The sequence below is a fragment of the Boleophthalmus pectinirostris genome, unplaced genomic scaffold (genome assembly GCF_026225935.1).
Source record: "Boleophthalmus pectinirostris isolate CB_2022bp ecotype Guang Dong unplaced genomic scaffold, ASM2622593v1 HiC_scaffold_4, whole genome shotgun sequence".
Taxonomy (NCBI): domain Eukaryota; kingdom Metazoa; phylum Chordata; class Actinopteri; order Gobiiformes; family Gobiidae; genus Boleophthalmus; species Boleophthalmus pectinirostris.
In genome coordinates, this window is record NW_026571353.1 from 41,486,239 (window position 1) to 41,503,637 (window position 17,399).

General features: G+C 42.9%; 2 protein-coding genes across 2 annotated transcripts in view; both read right to left on the reverse strand.

Moving 5' to 3' along the window:
- The window catches only part of LOC129411301 (major histocompatibility complex class I-related gene protein-like), a 17,989-nt gene extending 3,440 nt beyond the window's left edge, over positions 1–14,549 (reverse strand). The window contains exons 1-3 of the mRNA XM_055161870.1: positions 14,289–14,549; positions 12,863–13,138; positions 9,744–10,055 (exon numbers count right to left, since the gene is read on the reverse strand). Coding sequence (XP_055017845.1) covers positions 9,744–10,055; positions 12,863–13,138; positions 14,289–14,373 — 673 coding nt within the window. The 5' untranslated portion in view covers positions 14,374–14,549. The remainder of the gene's footprint in view (positions 1–9,743; positions 10,056–12,862; positions 13,139–14,288) is intronic.
- The window catches only part of LOC110172530 (class I histocompatibility antigen, F10 alpha chain-like), a 30,163-nt gene continuing 12,770 nt past the window's right edge, over positions 7–17,399 (reverse strand). The window contains exons 5-8 of the mRNA XM_055161865.1: positions 8,977–9,081; positions 8,884–8,901; positions 2,656–2,710; positions 7–245 (exon numbers count right to left, since the gene is read on the reverse strand). Coding sequence (XP_055017840.1) covers positions 239–245; positions 2,656–2,710; positions 8,884–8,901; positions 8,977–9,081 — 185 coding nt within the window. The 3' untranslated portion in view covers positions 7–238. The remainder of the gene's footprint in view (positions 246–2,655; positions 2,711–8,883; positions 8,902–8,976; positions 9,082–17,399) is intronic.

The window sequence follows — 17,399 nt, forward strand, 5'->3', positions numbered from 1 at the left end:
TTTATGTTTTTCTTCACTGTTGACAGGATCAAACTGGTCAAAAATAGAGACACTGGGACATTTCTTGTATAAAACTGTGGGACAAATCCGTGGTTTTGTATAAATCTGCTGGAACAGGGGACACAGGCTCAAAACTGGGACTGTCCCGGGGAAACAGGGACGTCTGGACACAATAATTTGACGTCTTTATGTTCAAACACCATAAATATCTGGTCGTCCTTCAGTCGCTCCAGTTTGATCAGGATCTAAAACAGAAGACGTGCAGTAAAAGTTTAAACCAGGACCAGTTCCGACGTCACTTCAGGAGTCGAGCGTCACACGTTTCTACTGGACACTTTGAAATGTGTCGCCTACAAAATAAAAGACCAAATATTTCAAATTATTTTCTTCATTATTTGTGTCCAAAACCAAAATGAAAAAAAAAAAAAAAAAAAACAGATAAAGATTTGTTTTTTTTCTGTTTTTGATTTTGTGTTTAAATGAAAAATGGAAAAAATGGATAAAGGACTAAAACAGGACTAAAACAGGACTGAACCAGGACTAAACCAGGACTAAACTGTTTTCAATCCTGATCTTGTCCCAGTCCCAGTCTGGTCTCAGTCCCAGTCTCAATCATGGTCTGGTCCTGGTCTGTTCCCGGTCTCAGTCCCGGTCTGGTCTCAGTCCCGGTCTGGTCTCAGTCCTGGTTCTATTACCAGTCTCAATCCTGGTCTTAGTCCCAGTCTGGTCCCGGACCTGGTTTAGTCCTGGTTCAGTTCAGCATCGCAGTTTAAGTCACGTAAACGGGAAACGGTCGTTATCCTTTTTTTTCCCATTTTTCATTTAAACACAAAATCAAAAAAATGAGTCATTATCTGTTTTTTCTTCATTTTGGTTTTGGAGACAAATAATGAAGAAAACTGTTGTTTTTTTTTCGTTTTCTTATTTTTGTTTTTATTTTGAAAAATAAAAGACACACAGAGAGCAGGAGCCTCTGGAACTTCTACAGGAGAGTCACTGTTTCTGAAACAAACCCACAAACTTCTGAGCCACAAATGTTGAACCTTCTCCTTATTTGTTTGGGATCGACTCCACAAACTCGTCACGTTCATCTGACGCTTTAAAGTCTTTTCACCTGACGACAATCACGTCTTTGGCCTGAATAAACTTGTGTTCTACTGACTGTAGTGGACCAAACAGAAAGGCAAAGACAAGGTATAAATAAGTAAAAATTTAATAAAGTCAAAAAAAGATGTAAAACTCAAGTTAATTCATCTGATATAAAAATGTATTGAACAGATACATATTACTCTAGTTTTATCAAACTGTTGACCTTTTTTCTGTACCATTTTTGGTTCTAAAGTTCCATCCGTTTTAAACAGACCATGTATGAAACATGGAACAAAAATTATTTCCCAAATTTCAAAGACCTGAAAATCATGTAAATAAATGTTTGTATTTCATCATATCTTGTGTTATTCCATCTTTGAACTGTTGATGAAGGGACATGATTTAAAAAAAAAGACTTTATTTAAAATGATAAAAATGTTCTTGGAAGGACTGACATATTTTATAGAAATAGTTTCTTTCATTTTGAAGTAATATTAAAGTATTCAGAAGAAAAAAGTGACAAATGATGATTAAAATCCTGCACCTTCTACTTGTTTGTAACAATTTTCCCTCCGTTACTTTTCCCTCCGTTACCATGAACCTTTCTTAATAAAAAATCTCATGAGTCAAAAAAGTCAGAGGTTTTTCAACCTAATCTTGTACCATATGGTAGAAAACTATATGAAGCAAATATTCAAACCAGTTTGTTAAGGATATGGAAGTGAGAACCAAGAGTTATCACTGTTTGGATTTATTGACCAAAAAGTGCTGCATATTTCATTCCCTCCTGTTACCGACATGAGTTTTTTAAATTTTTTTGTCAACAACTTGAAAGAATCTCACAGGTTTAACTTGACCCTGTTGGAGTGTAACTCTTTCCTACATTCTGACACTTTACTTATTTCAATAGTTCCTCTAGTTTCTGAATAAGAGACATTTGAATGTCAAAAATCTGACCGTTTCCCTCCGTTAACACTTGACCGGACCCATTAGTAAAAAATAACTAAACAGGGCTCCTCCATTTGTTGATTCACAGATTGTCTCTCCCGAAGGTCCTCCGTCTGGCACTTTAACAAACAAAAAGAACAAGTGTAAGTAAATAATTCAGACTTATACTAAAATGTGTGCACCCAAATTAGAATATAAGTCTAAATAAAGGAATTCAATTATGTTTGATGTAACTAACTTGTTGTAAATGTAAATGAAATGATAATAATAAATGATAATATTGACACTGTGGAGTGGTGGCAGAGGAATCCACCAAACTGACAGAGACGAGGCTGAACTTTGTGTCACTTTTTGTTTCATGTGGAGAGTTTGAGGAATGACAGATCTGAACCATAAACCAGGTCACACATCTGCACCCGACAAAAACTCCACTGACGCAAACTCCACCTGTCACTCTCACCTGTCACTCTCACCTGTCTTCTCCAGCTCAGGTTCAACTCCAGGGATTCTACAATGTGCTGATGTCACCTGAACCTCACTTTGAGCAAGACACTTGTGGAGACTTAAAGGAGCAGGTTTGGAGCAGATGATAAACACAGAGTAAAGTGTTAGACTCACTGTGGCTGAGGGTTCAACTCCTGCAGCACCGCCTGCACGTCCGGGTCACTCGGAGCTACAACACAAAAGAACAGCTCAGTCAGAGTTTCAAACAGAAAAGACTAACCCAGAGTCTAAAATTACTCCCAGAGTCATGTTCTAGATGTTGGTTTAACAAAATCTCACTTTGTTGCTCCTGTTGTCATTAAAGAGCTGCTAAATGCCTGTGCTAGAGTTAACTCCTGTGGAAGTACTTTTGTCTCATTATTATTCACAAATACACAGATGGTGATCTACAAACATTGATTTACACTCATTGATTTGTTCATGTGTTTTAATCCACAAATGTAAATTTAATATTTGTAACTTGTAGTTTGTTTTTTACAAATAGATGTGTATTTGTAAATCTATATTTTTTCATTTGCAAAAAATTATTTCATTTGTAAAACTGAAAATTCTGTTTGTAAAATGTGATTCTCATTTGTGGATCGCGAGTTACACAAATCCACAGATTTCTAGTATGACGTAATGAACTGAACCAGGACTAAAACAGGTTTAAACCAGATCTAAACCAGGACTAATCTTGGACTTGAGAGGGAGAACCCTGAGCCCATGGAGCAGGATGTTTGCAAAGCGCATTTGTGCAGCAGCTGCATTTAGCCCCTTGAGGAGCGGAGCTCTGAGCCAGTCCTTTCGCCCGCAGTCACCCGACGGTCTACGCAGGAATACCTCTGGGCCCATCCTGACACTCAGTCCTGTTTTAGTCCTGGTTCTACTTCCGGCGCTGGTGAGAACCGCAGCTGGTTGCATCGCGCTCCTCTATTTTCCAACTTTTTTTTAACTTCAGAAACGCACTGTTTCTGCTCCGTTTCAACTTTTCTTTGTTGGATTATCGCCAATTCCATCGATGCGATGTGCGTGGGGCTGCGACCCCCCATCGTGTATACGAAGGATCAGCTGTTAGCGCTGCGCAGCGCTGTAGTGTTCCACCGAGATCGCCATGTCATCCCGGCGGAGTTGCTACGGAAGACGCGCAGGGGCCGACGCGCTGGACGCAAACTCCGGGAAAAGAAAAGACGCTTCAGATCTGTGTTCCCCTCTGTCATTGCGGGAAATGTACGGTCGATTTCAAACAAGGCGGACGATCTAGTAGCGCTCACACGATATCAGCGGGAATACAGAGACAGCAGCATCATGCTTTTCACGGAGTCCTGGTTAACCTCGCAAATCCCGGATTCAGCTGTTGCTATGGACAACTTTCACCTGCTGCGTGCAGACAGGACGGCAGAGAGTGGCAAGAGGAAAGGAGGAGGTCTGGCTCTGTTTGTGAATGAGAAGTGGTGCAAACCTGGACACTGTACAGTGAAGGAGCAGCTGTGTAACAAAGACATTGAGCTGCTGGCTGTTAGCATGAGGCCATATTATCTACCCCCGGGAGTTCTCACATGTGATGGTGATCACTGTTTATGTTCCTCCCTCTGCTAATGCTGAGACAGCATGTGATACACTGCACTCCTGTACTAGCATACTCCAAACAAAGCATCCACAGGCTCTGTTCCTGATTTCTGGGGACTTCAACCATGCATCTCCTGCATCTGTTCTGCCTACATACACCCAGTATGTCACCTGCCCCACAAGGGACAATAAAATATTGGATTTATTTTTTGCCAACGCCAAGGAGGCTTATTCCTCATCCTTACTGCCTCCCCTGGGTAGAGCTGACCACAACATTGTCCATCTGCGGCCTGTTTATCAGCCTATTGTGCACAGGCAACCTGTGGTGCCCCGCGTGGTGAAGAAGTGGACTGCTGAGAGTGAGGAGGCTCTGAGGGGCTGCTTTGACACCACAGTGTGGGCAGAGCTCTGTGACCCACAATGGAGAGGATATCAATGCAATGATAGATGCATCACGGACTACATCAACTTTTGTTTTGAAAACATTGTCCCCTCCCAGACGGTGCAGTGTTTTTCGAACAACAAGCCATGGATTAACCCTGACATAAAAGCTCTGCTGAAGGAGAAGAAGAGAGCTTTTAGGTCAGGGACCAAGGAGGAGCTGAAGGCTGTACAGAAGGAGCTGAGGAGGAAAATCAGGATGAGCCAAGCCAGCCAAAAGAGAAGGATGGAGCAGCAGCTACAGCAGAAGAACATCCAGGGGGTGTGGAGAAGTCTCAAGACTATCTCAGGCTTCAAAGCACCTACTGCCCAGAGAGGGGGACCTGCAGTGGGTGAATGACCTCAATTTTCACTTCCTGAGGTTTGATCAATCACCCACCCCTCCCCCGACCCATCTGCCAGCTCTCACCTCCCCAGCTGGACAATGCCTCTGCTCTTCAGCCCATCACTACACATGGACTCACCCCTCCTCCCAACCTGCCACTGTCATTTTCTGCAGCCCAGGTGAAACTGGAGCTCAAGAAAATTAGACCCAGGAAGGCAGCAGGACCAGACGGCATCAGCTCCAGGCTCCTTAAGTCCTGTGCAGACGAACTGTGCGGTGTTATGGAGCATGTCTTCAACATGAGCCTTAAGCTGAGGGTGGTACCGCGACTCTGGAAGACCTCTTGCGTGGTACCAGTGCCTAAGACGCCGCACGCTTGAGACCTCAGCAGCTTCAGGCCGGTGGCTCTAACATCCCCATCTGATGAAGACACTGGAGAGACTGGTCCTTGGCCACCTCCACTCCACCGTGAGCTCAGCGATAGACCCTCTGCAGTTTGCGTACCGGCCTGGAATCGGAGTGGATGACGCCGTCATCTACCTGCTGCACCGCTCACTGTCTCACCTGGAGAACCCCGGCAGCACTGTCAGGATTCTTTTCTTTGACTTCTCCAGTGCTTTCAACACCATCCAGCCACTGCTCCTGAGGGACAAGCTGGAGACTGCTGGTGTGGACTGTGACCTGGCAGACTGGATTCTGGACTACCTCACAAACCGGCCCCAGTTTGTGAGATCCAAGAACTGCGTGTCTGACCTCCTGACTGGCAGTGTGGGGGCGCCCCAGGGCACTGTCCTCGCGCCCTTTCTTTCACCCTCTACACTGCAGACTTCAGACACAACACGGACAGCTGCATCCTGCAGAAGTTCTCTGATGACTCTGCCATCATTGGCTTCATCAAGGATGATAATGATGTGGAGTACAGAGGACTAATACAGGACTTTGTGGACTGGTGTCAGCAGAACCACCTCATCATCAATGCAGGGAAGACCAAGGAGATGGTGGTGGACTTCCGCAGACACCACTCTACTATCCCTCTCAGTGAACATCCAGGGAAGGGACATTGAGAGAGTGGACTCATATAAGTACCTGGGTGTTCATCTGAACAATAAACTGGACTGGATTCACAACACAGATGCACTGTACAGGAAGGGCCAGAGCAGGCTCTATCTCCTGAGGAGACTCAGGTCTTTTGGAGTGGGGGGGCCACTCCTGAAGACCTTTTATGACTGTGTGGTGGCATCAGCCATCCTGTACGGTGTGGTCTGCTGGAGCAGCAGCATCACAGAGAGGGAGAAGAAGAAGCTGGACAAGGTCATCAAGAAGTCCAGCTCTGTCCTGGGCTGTCGTCTGGACTCAGTGCAGGAGGTGGGGGACAGGAGGGTCCTGACTAAGGTCACCTCTATGCTGGGCCATGAGTCTCACCCCCTGCAGGAGGCTCTGTCTGCTCTGGAGAGCAGCTTCAGTGACAGATTGATTCACCCTCGCTGTGTGAAGGAGAGGTTTCGCAGGTCTTTCCTTCCTGCTGCTGTCAGACTTTACAACAAACACTGTTCACACTGAACATGTGCCAGTCAATTATATCCATGTGCAATTATTTTAAGTCTATTTTTAAATTATCTATTATCTGTGTTACCTTTTCCTGCTGTTCTGAAATTGCATGTTGCAACACTGGAATTTCCCCACTGTGGAACTAATAAAGGCATATCTTATCTTATCCACAAATGAGAATCACATTTTACAAACAGAATTTTCAGTTTTACAAATGAAATTATTGATTTATATTATTGTAAATAAGATATATTTACAAATACACATTTATTTGTAAATACCAAAATACAAGTTACAAATATTAAATTTGCATTTTTTTGGATATTAAAACACAAGAACAAACCAATGATTATTTGTAGATCATCTGTGTATTTGTGAATATTAATGAGACAAAAGTAACTCCATATAACTCCGCCCACAGTCAAAATTTGAAAAACTCCAACAAAGTGGGCGGTACTCAGCAGGTGTGGGGCGGGGCTTGACCTATGAGTGACAGTGACTTTAGTGCCTGTCAGTGAGAGTTAGCAACAGCATACTGCCAATGCCAATGGAGAGTAACAGCGACAGCGAGCGAAGAGGAGCTCCACACGTAATAACCTGCAGACTCATTGGCGGTCGTTTGTCCAACCCGGAAATTCAAATATCCTGGCCGTAGTTGATCCTAAAGAGCTCGTTACAGACACGACTTTCACCTAAAAGTATGATTTTTATCAAATATGCACTAAAATGCCAAAATAAGGTCAGGGATAGAGATACACTTCTATTTTAGACACATGTACACATGTCAGTTAAAAAATTGTTTTAGTGTTTAGTGACTCTTTAACGTAAAAAGTAATTTCTCTGTTCCATCCATCCATTTTCGTCCGCTTATCCGGGGCCGGGTCACGGGGGCAGCAGCCTAAGCAGGGACTCCCAGACTTCCTTCACCCAGACACGTCCTCCAGCTCCTCCGGGGGACCCCGAGGTGTTCCCAGGCCAGTCCAGAGACATAGTCCCTCCAGTGTGTCCTGGGTCTTCCCCGGGGCCTCCTCCCGGTGGGACATGAACACCTCCTGAGGGAGACGCCCAGGAGACATCTGGAAAAGATGCCCGAGCCTCAGCTGGCTCCTCTCGACGTGGAGGAGCAGCGGCTCTACTCTGAGCTCCTCCCGTGTGACTGAGCTCCTCACCCTATCTCTAAGGGAGCGTCCAGCCACCCTGCGGAGGAAACTCATTTCGAGCGCTTGTATCCGCGATCTCGTCCTTTCGGTCACTACCCAGAGCTCATGACCAGAGGTGAGAGTAGGAACGAAGACTGACCGGTAAATCGAGAGCTTCGCCTTTCGACTCAGCTCCTCTTCACCACAACGGTCCGATACAGCGACCGCATCACTGCCGAAGCTGCACCGATCCACCTGTCAATCTCACGTTCCATCCTTCCCTCACTCGTGAACAAGACCCCGAGATACTTGAACTCCTCCACTTGAGGCAAAGACTCCCCACCACCCGGAGAGGGCAAGACACCTTTTTCCGGTCGAGAACCATGGCCTCAGACTTAGAAGAGCTGATCTTCATCCCAGCCGCTTCACACTCGGCTGCAAACCGCCCCAGTGCACACTGCAGGTCCTGGTTCAATGAAGCCAACAGAACAACATCATCCGCAAACAGCAGAGATGAAGATCCTGTGGTCCCCAAACCGGACCCCCTCCGGCCCCTGACTGCGCCTAGAAATTCTGTCCATAAATACAATGAACAGAACCGGTGACAAAGGGCAGCCCTGGCGGAGTCCAACATGCACCGGGAACAGGTCTGACTTACTGCCGGCAATGAACACAGCTCCTGCTCCGGTCATACAGGGACCGGACAGCCCTTAGCAAAGGGCCCCGGACCCCATACTCCCAGAGCACCCCCCACAGGACACCACGAGGGACACGGTCGAATGCCTTCTCCAGATCCACAAAACACATGTGGACTGGTTGGGCAAACTCCCATGAACCTCGAGCACCGATGGAGAGTGTAGAGCTGGTCCAGTGTTCCACGGCCAGGACCAAAACCACACTGCTCCTCCTGAATCTGAGGTTTGACTATCAGCCGGATTTCTCTGTTCAAAAAGACTTAAATATCAAATCCAGGCAATAAGTGACATTGAAACTGCACAAAGTGAAAGAAAATTATGAATATAAAAAGTATTAATTCCAGCAGAGTGTGAACAAAAACACAGTGAGCTCTGCTTCTGCTTCTACTTTTCTCTGTGGACACAACTTCAAAAGTCAAATCTATGTTGGAAATCAATTAAAGACAATTTGATCATGAACACAAAAACACAAAGGTCCATTTGGGATTTTCTACAAGTATTGATTCTTTTAGAGCTTTATCGATACATGAATTAGAACAGCTGATATCGAAAGTATCGATACTTAAAATTGATTTGCACATTTCTAACTTCTAGTGATCACAGTTCTATAACAGCAGCAGAATCAGGAAATCAAAGTGTTACTTACGAGTCGGGGGCCGTTTGACTGAAACACAAACAAAAAAACTGTTAGTTTAAAGTTTGTCCAAAATGAGAAGCTCATGACTCGATGTTGTGTTACCTCTAGATCTCCTGAAATAGATGAAGACGACAGCGACGACCACAGTGAGGACCCCAGCACGACTGAGAGGAACCAACACAGAGATGAGATCTGTGGGCGGCTCCTCTGTAACAGACAGGGGGCAGCACAACAACAGGTGAGTCATACCAACAGTGCACTCAGGTATGAGTGTGTGAATGTACAGGTACAAAAAAATTTGAATATCATGAAAATATTTTTGTCATATTCAAATGTTTTGAGATGTGCCTGTAAGTGCAGTGTTATATTTGGTCTTGACATATTTGCTGTATTTATTTGTCATTTCTTGAGTTGTTTAAAGTCACCGCTGCTGCATTCAGTGAAATCTGACGTGTTAAACTTCAGAGACACTGCTGTTTGTCAATCTTCATCTATGTTCATCTCTGTTTGTTGTATTTGTGCTTTTAGGAAACACGACTCTGTGTGTCTCTGCTTTTAAAAAAAACAAGCTCAAAGTTTGAAGCTCTGGGAATTCACAGGAGCTCACTGAGTCAGACTGGAGAGGAAAATATAAAAGTGTCTTTTCTTTTTAAATGAACTTGGTTTAAGATGATAAAAACAAAACTCAAATGTTATCTTAAATGACTCAGACTTAAACAATGAGAACTCGACAGTGACTCAGACTCAACAGATTGTGGCTGAACTAGTGTCTTACTGATGTGGGGCAGACAGTTTGGGCTTTAGTTTTTACTTTAGTTTTAGTTCCTTTAGTCGACCACAGCCCCAAAGAGTCCAAACTGGAGACTCACCGTTGTTCCTGTTGTTGGTGATGATCTTGGTCCGGTCCAGTCTGGTCACATAGTCGTCTTGGACCCCGGACAGTTGGAACACACAGTTGAACCTGTCCCAGTCCTCAGGGGGGACAGAGGACAGGTCCAGGGACACACTGGTCTGGAAGGTCCCGTCTCCGTTGGGCAGGATCTCTCCAGGGTCCACGTCCTCCGTCACCTCCACTCCGTCTTTGGTCCAGAACAGCATGGCTCTGTCGGGGTAGAAGCGTGTGGCGTGGCACGTGACTGGACCTGAGGAGGACTTCTGCAGCAGGGACACCAGGGGGAGCTCTACACACACCACAACACTTACACAACTACACACACCATCAACAGGTATTATTAGTCATTTTAAGAAAGAAGACAAGGAGCAGGTGAAAACACAAAAGGAAAATCTTCTGAGCTCCTCAAATGCAGGACAGTGTCACTCAAACAAGAATCACTCACAAGACAAATGTACGAGGTCAAGATGAGCAAACTGTCCAAACTCATAAAAGTCCATTTGATGACACATGATAATTATTTCTAAATTATAAGGATTGTGGACATTTCTATTACACATTCACAGGAATTCCATAACAGATTATTTCTGTATAAGGGACATTTTTAAGTGTGTAAAATGTACCTGAATAATTCCACCTCAATTCACCACAAAAAATTGCAATTTGAACACTCACATTGTCCAGTTGCAAAGAAAATGTGTATGTATATGGTGTATGGGTAAATAACAGCCAAAAAAGTCAAAATCTTAAATTTCAGCATGATCGGACCAACGGTTTCCAAGATATCTGAATTTCATTTTTTCACTTTTTGCGTGGTCACCGAATTTCAAAATGTATTTACTCAGCAACTACTGGTGTGATCTCAAAAACCAAGATATCTCTGGAAAGGGGGAATCGTAAGGGATCCAGATCTGGTATTTATTTTTGCATTTGAGTACTTTTGAGATAAATTACCTTTTACCTGAATGACACCAACAGAAAAATGTAGCTCTGTACATCTATTACAACATATAAAACATCTGGAGGGGTTTTCTTTATTATTTTCACACAAATCTACTGAGAAGTTGACTTACCCCATCTTAAGACGTGTCATATATCCATTCAGTGTATCCAGCAGACAATCAAAAGCACTTTACTGTGAGGGTTTCATCCTGCCCCTCCTACCCCTCCTTTCCCTGCTCCTTCTCTCCTTACCTTATTTAGTGTTTCCTGGGCGGATCCCAGTCACACACCTGCTGAGCTCCACTTCTGACACACATCAACTAATCATCACCTGCCATAAAAGACCTGCTGACCTTCTCTCCAGTGCTAGATCGTTCTGTCATTCCAATGGTGAACAACTCAGGCTTTCTGTGTGTTTTTTGAGCATTCTGAATTTTTTTTTTTGATTCTTACCAGTTTCTTTTGTCCGATCCCCAGTTCTTTCATTTGGAGCCGGCCTCATCCCGTTGCCACCTGTTCCGCAAGCCTCCAGTCAGCCTCCTTCACCACATACCTCGCATTGCAGCCAACCTGGACCCGCCCTGCCTCCCCTGGAACCTATCCCCCTTCCTAGACTGTTTTTGTTAATAAATACCTTTGTTTCTGCGTATTTGGGTCCGACCAGTAATTCCTAACATTTACAGTAACATCATTTTGTCCCTGTCTCCCTGACACAGACACATGTCAACAAATCTCCTGATTTGGCTTCATTTCATCAAGGACACGTGATGAAGATGAACACGAAGGCCCTGCTGATATCCCTCTTGTTGTTAGACCTCAGAACTTCATATGCTGCAGCTATGATAACCTCCCATGGACTGGTCTGGTGGAGAAGGTCTCAGAAGAATTCATCGACTATAAGATAAAGTTCATGCACCATCGTGGACCAGCCAAGACGACCTACTGGCCACCCAAAGATGATTCTAGTTGGAGTCCTGGTTTAGATACACTGTGTGATAAACACTCCTTTCTTGAAATCATCTTTGACCAGAAACTACAGCATTTTGCATAATGGCCTGTCCAGAAGTTCTAACCAGTATCTGAACGGGCCTGCAGATAAGAACTAAATATCCTGATTTCATGAAACTAAGAGTTTGTGAATTTTTTCTGTGTGATTGACATTTTTTCTAAGATTACATAGACTTAGACTCTGTATAAATGTACAGCTATACACACTGAATGGATATTTGTCATGTTTTAAGTCAAGTTCTAATTAAATTTGTGAAAAAAGAAAACCGTTCCAGATGTTTTATATGTTGTAGTAGATGTGTAGGGCTACATTTTTCAGTTGGTGTCATTAAGGTCAGGCGTGTCCCTTATTGTCAATTTCAAGGTCAAAATATAGGTCAAAAGGTCATTCATCTCAAAAATACTCAAATGCAAAAATAAATACCAGATCTGGATTCCTTATGATTCCCCTTTTCCAGAGATATCTTGGTTTTTGATATCAGACCAGTAGTTGCTGAGTAAATACATTTTGAAATTCTGAGACAACGCAAAAAATGAAAAATTAAATTGAGATATCTCAGAAACCGTTGGTCCAATCAAACTAAAATTTAAAATTTTTGCTTTTGTGTGTATGATTTACCTATATACAAAGTTTCATCAAAATTTGACAAAGTAGGATTTAACTCATTGGGTGAACTGAGGTGGACTGACCCACCCGTCTTTTAACCCACCACTTTAAAAAAAAGTGAACATATCAAGTGTATCACATAAACAAGTTTCCATCCACTAAATAAGCAACAAATAAAATGCTGAAAAACACTAAAAACTCTCTTTGTGGCATATACATGTAGATTCAATATATCAATACTGTATCACCAGATTCAGTATCACGCTTCACAATATATATCGATACTTTTGCATACTACTACTTCCTCCCTGCTACTCCCTACTCACATACATCATTTGTACCAGACAAGCTGGATGAAATGTCCCCAAAACACAAAAGTACTAACTGGTTTGAGCAGGAATCATTCTTTTCCCACCAGTCCCACTGAAGCCAGTGCTGGGAGAGAAGTGTTTTAACTCATTTCACCTGAGATTTATTTCCATAGTGAAGTTATAAGAAAACATATCAAAATTATCTAAATGATTTGTGTCAGTTGTTACCTGTTCTCTTCAGAACGTGCTCTCCATTGTGCACATGTTTCTTCAGATACTTAACACATTCATGAGTGATGTAGTTTTTCTGGTGGACACCGTATCCCATCTTCTCCCATTTCTGTTTGGTGATAAAGGCCTGTTGTTTTGGAGCCACAAATGTCTCAGTCTCAAAGTCAAACGCTATAAAATCTTCTCCATCAAAAGCGTATTGATCATATCCTCTGATCTCATCTGTCTCATCGTCCCAGTCACAGCCGTACATGTTCTGCCAAAGATGGACACCTGAAACACACAGATCAGAGTTAAAGCTGATCACAACTCTGTTTCATTTGAATGTTGAATAAATACAAAGTTTTATTTATGAGTGAAATATGGTTATATTTAGAAACACTAGAGACTGAGAGAGTCACAATACTCATGTATCAATATCAGACGTGTCCAAACTATGGCCCAGGGGCCTAATGTGGCCCTAAAGTGACAAATGTAAATAATTTTACCAGTACAACCTCTAACTCAGTCACATCACATTATGACACAGAACTGAAATAATTGTTCCAAGTCTGATTAAACAGTGGTGCTGTCAAAGTTTTGTTAAATATGTGGCCCTCAGTGACCAAAACTGTTTTAAGCTTGACTGAGACATGTTTTGTAGAAATGTCACATGTTCAGTTCAAGAATGTTGTGTATTTATATCGCAGTTGTTGTTCAGAAGATCTGTAACATTTATAAATAAAATTATAAAAAATTACAAAAGAGTGAAAAGAAAATTGCCTAAGAATAAAATGAGCAGAATGGTCCAGGGTAAATCTCCCAAACAAGTGTTTACAGTCAGATTTCTGCTCTTTTGTGGCTCATTTTATTCTCCATTTACAAACTTGAACCTCGATCAGAACATTTACAGGAATGTTTTAATCATTCCTTTTAAAAAACACAATCCTGCTGCACTGATAAAGAATCATCTGAATATTGTGATCCAAATTATGCAAAAAAACCAAAAAAACAAACAAAACAAAGACAAACAAAAATAATAATTCATTCATTCATTAATCATTGCATTTATATAGCACCTTTCAAGATACTCAAAGATGTTTTACAGATCATTATTTATTCACTCCACACTTGGTGGTGGTAATCTACCATTATAACCACAGCCGCCCTGGGACAGACTGACTGAAGCGCAGCTGCCAATCTGCCCCATCGGTTCCTCTGACCACCACCATCACTCACACACACTCCACTGTCATACTAAGCAATGTGGGTGAAGTGTCTTGCCTAAGGACACAATAACAGTTTTTGTCACTGGTGCTCCACTGTGGTTTTCCCAGTGTCTCCATCCAAGTCCAGACCAGCCCGGCCTCTGAGCCTCTGAGATGTGACGGGATCAGACTTTGACAAACCGATGTGTCGTGTGTGTACTGTACATGACACTAACCTTCAGTCACATATAGACGCTGCTTTACAGTCTTCATGGTGAGTTTCAGTGTCTGCTGATTCCCCAAACTGATTTGTGTGTTCATCTCCCAGTACTGAGGATCCTCCTCTGTGATTTTACTTCATCCACTCCTGTTTGGGGACATATTCCCAGTGTCACTGTCGTAGTGAGTGATCTGAAGATCGTCCACATATCCAACAGAAACAAACTCCGGGAAGTTTGGGACTTGAGACGAAAAAGTGTGAAAATATCTCAGCGTGTGGACCACTGTAAAAATGTAAGAAAAAAAAAGTAAATATATCACAACATTCAAGTTTTACATAATTAAAAATATAAATTAGATTTTTTAAATTTGAACTTGTCTATTCTACATATAATTAATAACAAAGTGGGTACATAAAAAACTGTCAATTTAACTAAAAATATGTAAAATCCTGGACAAGGCTGTGAACCAGGAAGAACACATTTCACCTGCACCTGGCGCAGTTTAATTAAAAACTTCAAATGTCGTCTTAATCTGAAAACACTCGATCTTATCTTGGCTCTGAATACCTGTCCAGAGATAAACTCCACTCGTATCTGGCTCAGTTTAATTCAAACACGACGTTATGGATGGACCTGACGAGTCTAGACCCACCCTAAACTTTTCTTTAAAAAGTTTCATAATAAGATTTTATTAAGAATGACACTCGGATACCAGGCCTCGTGTCACGGACCTGACTGGACCTGACTGGACCTGACTGGAGCAGTTTGATCTCTTCATATTGGACAATAAAACAGTTTTGTTGACAGAAGCAACAGGACAGTGGAGAGAGGAAACACTCTGCTTCAGTCTCTGGAGAAAAGAAGAGGCTCGATTTAGTTTGGGGCAAATTATCTGTATAAATCCACAATAGTTTTATATGGATATTTTACAGGTCGACGTGACAGACACATACATGTGCACGTGTAGTGTAATGTAGTTTTACAGACGACTTACAAGAATATATTATTAGGATCCTTAAGTGAGTAACTTGTAAAGCCGGTACAGCCACAGTAAAACCCCACAGAGGCGCCTGCACAGGGTAAAACCTTGATGTCCCCGGTTTGACATGGAGGAGTGAGACAGTGATTATTGACCAAACTGTTCACCAAACCTATTCTTTCTGACACTGGGAGTGATGTGTGGGTTGATTAACTTTTGTATTTGTATATTTGCATGTGTTACCTGCACAAAGAGAACAGCTTTTGTCCTTATGCAATTATCGTCAAATGAAAACAGCGAGATGAGAAAAAAGCACATGAAGTCCTGTGCACATGAAGCAGACACTTTATGAATCGTTTTATAGCTGCGTATTGAAACCACACAAACGATGCTCCAGTGTGAACGACACAGAATCACACACACCAACACGGTGTAAAGACAAAACTCCTCACCTGGACGGAGACATCCAGAGCACAAACACTCCGCTGCGTCAGGTTCAGGTTAGAGCTGGTATCATTAACAAGTTTCAGATACAACACAAACCTCGATACATAAGCCATGACATGATACATATCTCAATGCAGTGAGCTTTCAATTCGATATGATATATTTCAAATCAATTCAATACGGTTCAATAAAAATAAAGTCGTGTGTGACATTAAAAGTCTTTGTTAAATCACGTCTTGTGCAAAGTTCATATGAAACAAACATTTTACTAAAATCAAAACAGTGAAAATGTCAAATGTGTCGCATAAAAGAGTTTCCTTCCTCTGAACAAACAACAAAACTGGAGCTGGAACAAAATAATTTTGTAAAATAAACCAAAAAATCCAATATTGATACTGTGTCATTATATTAAATGAAACAACATATCGATATTTCAATATTTTTTCACTCCCGTCAGGTTCAGGTGCTGCGTCAGGTTCAGGTGCTGCGTCAGGTTCAGGTGCTTTAGTCCTAAACTCAACTAAAAGCTTCTATGTGCACGGTTTCGTTTGAGTGCATAGGCCATTTCAAACAGGTCATAAACAGTGCACTTGAGTGTAAACAGCAAAACGAAGGGTGATTCGTTACGCGAACAAAATTCTGGAGGCGTGCTCCTGCAGATATACGGGCAGCTGCAGTCGTGTGCCACACTTTAGTTTTAATTTGTGCGAGTTTGGGTCCCAATATTTGAACCCATTTGTTCAAGGCCACATAAACATGAATTGGTTCATAGTAGAATAGTTAAATTCTGCCGGGCGTGTGCATGGAGCCTCATTAAAATGCCAAATGCAGTTACCGCGGTGTCCTGAACCCTCGTGCACTGTGATTGATCATACTGAGGTATTGCAATATTGCGGTTACTCCGACAGCCCGACTGCCAAGGCTGTCCTCCACGACACTGAGGTCGGGGATTTGGTCCTGGTAAAGGAGATGACACAGAGGCATTGGCGTTTACAACACTGGGCTCGTCCATATGATGTTCTATTGATCACTGACACTGCTGTGAAGGTCGCGCGGGGAGGACACCTGGATCCACACATCCCACTGCCGTGTGGCCCCCCACCCACTGGAGGGACCCTCACACAACCCTGGTGAGGAGTGTAACACCACCACAAGGGGTAGGATCACACGCTGCCCCCAGCGACGCTGTAGCAGGGGGAGGCTCGTACGCTGCCCCTGCCAACTCTAAAGGTCAAGGTAGACTGTCACGCTGCCTCCATCGTTTGAACCGAGCCAGGACATTTGGCAGGTTCCACCGAATACAAGTCACGAGGGAGATCTCCAGGGGCTCGAACGGGGGTAAATCATGGATCTATTAAAATAACTGGACACAGTGTTGTTGCTTGTAGCTGCTTCGAGTCGACGTAGAGACACTCACTGTTTCTACAGCGGAAAAAAGTCCCATGGGCCGAGAGAAGATTTTTCTCATAGATTCAGTGTAATCACAAACTGCTCGTGTTCGTCTGACAGGGACCTACAACTTTCAAAAATGTCGGATTTTGTGGCGATTTTTACCTATTTTTAGATCATAAACTTTTTCTCAGCTCAAAATCCTTCAGTTGTCTTAAAGGTTGTATAGAGGATTTTCCAAGGAACGAGAAATCCAGCGACTGTTTGTCCTTTTTCAAATGTTGCGCATGCGTGAAACCACCTCCCCCCTC